We start from the raw sequence: 6,671 nt of genomic DNA on the forward strand, positions 1-6,671 counted from the left end.
GGCGGGAGGGCCAGGGGCTTCGAAGCCCATCACCGCCCACAACCCCCGGAGGCAGGGCAGGCATCGGCCCGAGGGAGAGACGAAGACAGTGAGCCCAAGGCCCTTTCCTGCCTCTGTCCTCCGGGCTGCCCCCCCATCCCGGGCCACATCCTCCGGCTCAGGGGGTCCGCGAGGGAGCGGGGAGCGTGGCCCCCGGGCTGCCCCCCCGCCCCACGGGCACCTGTGGCCACGGAGCGGATGAGCACGGCGTTGAGCTTGAGCACGGGGCTGAAGGTCTGCTTGCTGTCCGAGGAGCCCGCGGCCGTTTTGCTGTGGCATTTGAGTAGCAGCTTCTCGTCCTGCTTCTGCAGCAGCACCAGGAGGTCCTCCAGCAGCAGCACGTGGAGGTCTGCGGGGGGCGCGCCGTCAGGAGCCCCCGGGCCACGCAGGGCCAGAGGCCGTCGGGCGGTCTGCCCCCCCGGTAGCCCCCTGGGTGTGCGCCCCAGTTCCCGCACACCTACCCAAGCTCTTATCCTTGCTGATCCTCCAGGTCAGGGGCCCCTCGTGGACCATCCTTCTGGCTGTAAGGTCCAGGCTCTGTAAGGAGACACCATCCATCCATCCATTCAACCGCATGTGAGAACCGTCTAGGCGCCAGACGCCCGGCGGACGAGCTGGGGGCCAGCGGCCAACAGGAGGCGGACTTTGCTCTGACGCTCCCACTGGGCCTCTCCCGCACCCGACCCCGTCTTATCCTCTCCCCAGCACCTCAGGTTCCAGCGTCCAGTCCCGCCGGTGGGGCTGTCTGCCCGGGTGTGCGTGGGGTCCCACCAGGGCACCCCACCCCAGACCAGCCCATGCCACCTGCTCCGAGTCCCTCCAGGCCCCGGCTCTGCTCCCAGGGGTGCCCCAAGTGGGTGTGGGGGGCTGGCCGTGCTGGGCCTCCCACCTTGAACTCTGCCGCCAGGGGGTTGCTGGCCCTCTCCAGGGACGTGGTGTCCAGGCGTTTCTGGTAGCTCTCCAGTCGGTGTTGGTTCTCCGTCTGCTTCACCGCTTCGTTCACATACTTGAGGATTTCCCGGCACTGGTCCCGCGCCCGGCAGAGCTTCTCGTGCTCAGAGGTGCCACCTGCCGATGGGGCAGAGGTGGCGGTCAGGGCTCCTGAGAAGCCTGTTGGAACCCACCGTGCCTGGCAAGCCGGCAGGCATGGGCACAGGACTGCCGCCTTGGCCTAATTGAGGACCTCGAACGGAAGGGTCCCTGTCACTGAGGGTCCTCGGTTCCAGACCGCTGCTCTCTGAAGACACCGGCAGCTCTTGGGAATTGCCGTCTGGACCACAACCAGCCCCAGGGACACAGGGGAGGCCCGGGGGCAATGACAGTCTCTGGGGTGCCACTCCATACCCGAAAGCCAATGCCCCAAATGCGAGGGCACGGAGGCATGCTCAGGACCCCAGGGGGCTGTACTTTTGGGCACCGCACAGAGGCGGTGTCCAGCAGGGGGATGGATGGGCGCTGAATGCACCTTGGCCCCGGTGTGGGACCATGGTCACAGGGGAGTCCCTGCGTGCACCTGGATGCTTCCATCAGATCTGCCCCGGGGCCACACACAGGCTGGAGCGGCCCTTCCCTCCTCCCACGGCCAAACACCTTGTCTTCCTCAAAGCCCGGGTACAGTCACTTTCTTTGAGACTAACCCTAACAAGGCCAGGACGAAGACCCCGAAGACCAGAGAAGGTCAGTGCTAGAGCGGGGTCTGAGTGGGGCCGTGCCCCCCATGCCCTACCATCCGTGTGCTTGAGGACGCTCTCCAGCAGCAGGGGGTACTTGGTGAGCCGCTGTATCTCCGAAATGATTAGGTCTCTGAGTTGCAGCCGCCGGCACTGAGGGTGGCTCTCGGCCTCCTGGACGGAGAGCGGTCAACCTGGTCAGGAGCTGGCCGATGGGCGCGGGGCCCGGAGGGAAGGGAAAATCCCAAGTGGGTCCTGACCCCAGAGGGCAACTCCTTAAATATTTAGGGCAAGGTGGATGAGGGCAGGGAGAGAACCCAAGGAAGGGACGTGGCCAGACAGACACCACTGAGTAGCTGCTGCGCCCATCTTACGGACGAGGAGGCGGACATCCGCCTACAGGCCCACAGGTACTAGGAGGTGAACGGGGCCTTCTGACTGCGAATTGGGGCTCCTTTCAGGGAGCAGCGGTCTGTCTCGAGAGCGGGCACGGTCCAGTGTTTCTGGGGCAGTGGGTGGGTGCGGGGAGGTGCTGGGCCGCCCCCCAGGGTGGAGGAGAGGCCAGCGTGCCCGCCCCAGGGGGGCCAGGAGGGCAATCCAGGAGGTCCCTGGTGACCCCAGCTCACCCTCCTGGCCGCGGACGTACCTGCATGAAGAGCTGGAAGCGGCTCTCCTTGCGCTGCTTGGTCTTGATGAGCCCCAGGGCGATGGACTGGTAGGAGCAGAACTGGGCAGCCACCTGCTGGAGCTCCTCCCGGGCGGGGCCGTCGAACTGTGGCACAAGGGACACCGCCCAGGTGTCACCCCCCTACCCCCCATGCCGTCCTCCACCACTCCTGCCGCCATGGGAAAGGGGACCCGTCTCCTCCCAGCGTACCCGAGCCAGCATGAGATCACCGATGTCTTTGATAATGGGGCCCTCCTCCCGGAGCTTTCTCATGGCCTCGCACCAGGAATCTGGGGCAGAGAGAAGGGACACGGAAGCCTGGGGCGGAGCTGCGCTGCCGGGCCCTCCACGACCAGAGAGGGGAGCTCATGGCAGCAGGGCTGGGGGGGGGGGGGGGGGAAGGGTCTGGGGAGGGAATGCTGGTTTCCGGGCCAGGGAGAGCTGGTGAGGGTCATCTGCTCAGGGAGGCCCTGGCATGGGGGCGGACTGGGGACAGAGACCTGAAGGCTAGCCAGAGAGTGTGTGGGGGGACAGCGGGCGGGGAGGACGGGCCCCTCACTGTGGATCTCGATGAGCTCGGGCAGGTTGGGGAAGAGCCGGGCCAGCTCGTCCCGGGGCATCAGGTTCTCCTTCTTCATCCGCTGGTAGAAGATCAGGTCGAGGACCCGGAGCGTGCGCAGGTGGGAGGCTTCCGTCACGAACAGCTCTGAGCGCGGTGTTGCAGGATGGGAGGAGGACAAAGCAGGGGAGGTCAGCAGGTATCCGAAGTGACGATCGTCACCCCAAACCACCTCACTTCTGAGGCAATGGAGCGCTGGTGTCTGAAGGTCCGGCAACGTCGCCACCCCCAGGGCAGGAACGGTGATGCCGACCTGGTCCCGTCCCCCCGGCGCCGCCCGACTTACTCCCCGCCGAATGCGAGGCGCACACCCTCACCGTTAATGACCTCCTGCCGGTCAATCTCCCTCTGGCTTAGCCCGGCCACCACGTCCTTGCCCACCGTGTGCTGCCAGTTCTGGGCGTCCAGCTCTGGCTCCAGGTCCGACAGCTGGCCCAGGTCATCCTCTAGGAGGTGGGGGAGGAGGGCGTCTGTGCAGAAGCTCAAGCTGGGGGACTCAATGCTCCTGGGGGAAAGGGGGCAGCTTCATGAGCAGGAAGGACGCACACGAGGGGTTTGTGCTCCCCGCCTGCCCCGTGCCCGTGGGAAACCAGCGGCTGTGGAGACGAGATGCACGCCCCACCAGCCGCTCGGGGGTGGGAGTGCGGCTGGGGCACCTCACTCACCTGTGGCCCATTTTGGGGGTGAAAGGAGGGGTTGGGTTCTCCAGAGACCTGTGGAGAGAAGTCAGCTCTCAGCACCCGCTGCCCCTTGGCCCTGAGGCCCCACAGTTGCCCGAGCCCCCCCGGCTGCCCGAGCCCCCCCTCACCTGGTGGAGAGACTGGAGGCAGAGGATGAGGCTGACTGGTGGAGGCGGGCGGCCTCCGCGGCCGCGTCCATGTCCACATCACTGCGAGAGCGGGGCACGTTCTCTGCCTTCCGGGACCGCTTCATCTCTTCCCGGCCCTTCAGGCTCTCAGAGCGGCCCAGGCGGATCTCTGAGCGGGAGCTGGGGGAGCAGGGCAAGACACCCTGGGGTCTGGCAGCCTGGACGGCTATGGTCTGCTGCCCTGACTCAGGGGTTCTCCCCCCGCCCCTGCAGGGGCCGAACTTCCCAGGGACAACTCCTGCCGCTGCCCTACAATCTCCCGCCTCTGCTCAGCCTCTCATCCTCCCCGTGACCCATCAGGAAAGTGAAATCCGGGACCAACAGACCAGACGTGTGCTGTGGACAGACGCCAAAGACCCGATGCCCACCAGGACAGCTGTGGACACCAGAGGCCCTGCTCCTGGGCCGCGTGCTGGCCAGTCCCTCTCGCCCTCGGCTCCGGAGCAGGTCAGCCCCCACCGCGGACTCTGCTCTCCTTTTATAGGACTTCCTACCAGAGAGGCGAAGGGGCCTCCCTCTCACGCTCGTGCTGGCCTCCTCACTGGCAGGCCCAGCGGACAGTCTACCCGCCGCCGGGCTCCGGCTTCAGCTGCGGCGTGGGGTCTCCTGTTCCTATCCTGCAGCACACTTCCTGGCTTGCACTCCCCCTCCTGGAGGCCGGCCGTCTCGGGGGGGCCTGGCTCCTGACGGGCAGGAGGCTGCCCCCCGGCAGCCACGTCTGGCCACCATGTGTCCCTGGGCCTTGAGAGGCTGATGGCCGGTGCCACTCCTGTCTGCGCCCTGCAGTGCACGAGCACGGTGACGATGGCACCCCTGACCCTGGCTGCCCCCAGATGGTGCCTCCCCGCGCAGCCCTGCCGACATCACGTACATCCCGGCCTGCAGGTAGGACCACGGACGGCCTGGAGAGCGCAGCAGGCTGTCGCAGACGAGCCAAACGGCTCGCTCTCCGTTCACCACGTCTCTCCGAACTGCCCAGGACCCAAGCGCAGCCGCCCCGGGTCCGGAGGGTTAGAAGCCCCGCTGCCAGCTCATCTCCTCAGAACAGCCTCCGACCGAGTCTGCCTACAGCACCTGCCCCAGTGTCCCCAACGGGCTGCCGGCGAGGCTCCCGCGCTGAGCCTCCCAGTCCCCACGGGTGAGGAGCGGGGGGGCACACCCTCCGCTGGCCCCCAGGCCCTAGAACACTGCCTTCTGGAACTGCGGGCCCCTTTCATCTGCCGACCCCTGCCCCACAGTGCTGCCGAGAGGGCCGGCGAGCTGACCGTCGGCCAGGCCGAGGGCTGCCGCTGACCGTGGACCCGGGAGCCTGGTGAGTGCCTCGGGGCCCGGGTCGTTACCCGGCAACTTCAAGAACACCAGTTTGCAAAAGGCCTCACCTTATTCTCAAAATGTTGATGTTCCGTCTATCTAACCGTTTGATGCATCCGTGACGTCAGGCCTACACGTCACATACTTCATACATTTAGTTCACTCGCTAATATTAAAACTCAATCTCTCAGCTCAGGACAAACGTAACCTTCCTCTTCCCTTAAACCTGTCTGTTCTCACTACGGCAGTCTTCCCGCACGCACGCACGCAGCTTAGGGGCTTACTACAAGCAGGAGTGACCTTGTGTGGGCAGGAACGGCAGACTCACGGCGTGATGATGGTTTTGGAGGTAAGATGGGTGACTACCCAGGCCGCTCCCTGGTGAGTGGGTGTGCGCCCGCTCAGGGGCTCAGGCTCGGGTGCACACGTGTGTTATTTCTGCACACGCAGGACCACGGGGACTACGGCTCGAGGGTGACCGAAGGAACGTGCTCGGAGCTTTCCGACCACGGGTGGTTTTCACTGAGAGCTGGCTGGAGAGTGTGAGACAGGATGGAACTGCTGTCCCACCACAGTCGAAAGCAAGTCCAAGAGCACGTTTCCAGCCAGAGAAGGGTTCTCATTAGAACCTGGCCAAGGTGGACAACATGCTTGCAGACCCCTCTCGTTTTTGGGAGGAGAAGAGCCGTTTGCTCTGAGACGGCAGAACCTCATCTCCAGCGCTCTTCCTCACAGGCGCCACGACCGTCTCCGTGTGACCTCGCTATTTCTGGGACCTCCCCCTGCCTCCCTGCCCCACGGTCTTCCTGGCCTTGTCACCTATGCTGTCGGGACTAGCTGCTCTAGTCCAGCCTTGGCATAGACGCTGCCCAGTAGCCCGGGCGAACTGGAGCAAATGCTAAGGGCAAGCAGTCCCTGGGCTGGGAGGTCAGGGGCTGGGCTCCGTCCTCCGCCGGCCTGATTGCCAGCACACGGCAGGTCCTTTCCTGACAAGCCCCAGGCGGGGAGGCTGGGGGAGCGGTTGCGAGGTCTGCGGCGGGAACCTCACGGTCTAGGGGAGTGGACGAGGTAGCTGGGATCGACACTGGCTGCAGACCCCGCCCGGGCTCCCCTCCTCAAGGAGGTGGCACCTAGCCCCCCTCACCTGTCGCTCTCCAGCAGGTCCTCAGGGAAGCTTCCAGTGGACAGCCGCTGCGTCCCAGGCTCTGGGGCATCATACGGCTGGTTGTTCTCAAAGTGCTGAATGATGTTCCTCACGTTGCCTGGTTTGACTGGAAGCAGAAAGATAATGAAAGGTACTCTGCTTTCTGTTCAGGGATGGTGTCCCAGGACCCTCGCTCCCGCCTCGCCCAGAAGACAGAGCAATGAGCAAGCATGGATGACAGCAGACTGGGCACAGGACCCGGAGACGCGGTGCTCGTCCTCTGGACTGGACTAGCTCCTGGGACTCGTCCTCTGGACTGGACCAGCTCCTGGGACTCGTCCTCTGGACTGGAC

At 65.3% G+C, this 6,671-nt stretch overlaps 1 protein-coding gene across 3 annotated transcripts in view; it reads right to left on the minus strand.

Moving 5' to 3' along the window:
* The window catches only part of ARHGEF11 (Rho guanine nucleotide exchange factor 11), an 84,099-nt gene that overhangs the window by 6,709 nt on the left and 70,719 nt on the right, over positions 1 to 6,671 (minus strand). For all 3 annotated transcript variants that reach the window (XM_021682078.1, XM_021682074.1, XM_021682077.1), the window contains exons 22-32: positions 6,319 to 6,445; positions 3,804 to 3,983; positions 3,661 to 3,708; positions 3,313 to 3,500; positions 2,936 to 3,082; positions 2,587 to 2,666; positions 2,356 to 2,481; positions 1,766 to 1,883; positions 929 to 1,107; positions 501 to 576; positions 221 to 388 (exon numbers count right to left, since the gene is read on the minus strand). In XM_021682078.1, the coding sequence (XP_021537753.1) occupies positions 221 to 388; positions 501 to 576; positions 929 to 1,107; positions 1,766 to 1,883; positions 2,356 to 2,481; positions 2,587 to 2,666; positions 2,936 to 3,082; positions 3,313 to 3,500; positions 3,661 to 3,708; positions 3,804 to 3,983; positions 6,319 to 6,445 (1,437 nt within the window). The remainder of the gene's footprint in view (positions 1 to 220; positions 389 to 500; positions 577 to 928; positions 1,108 to 1,765; positions 1,884 to 2,355; positions 2,482 to 2,586; positions 2,667 to 2,935; positions 3,083 to 3,312; positions 3,501 to 3,660; positions 3,709 to 3,803; positions 3,984 to 6,318; positions 6,446 to 6,671) is intronic.

The sequence above is a fragment of the Neomonachus schauinslandi genome, chromosome 6 (assembly GCF_002201575.2).
Source record: "Neomonachus schauinslandi chromosome 6, ASM220157v2, whole genome shotgun sequence".
NCBI classification, from domain to species: domain Eukaryota; kingdom Metazoa; phylum Chordata; class Mammalia; order Carnivora; family Phocidae; genus Neomonachus; species Neomonachus schauinslandi.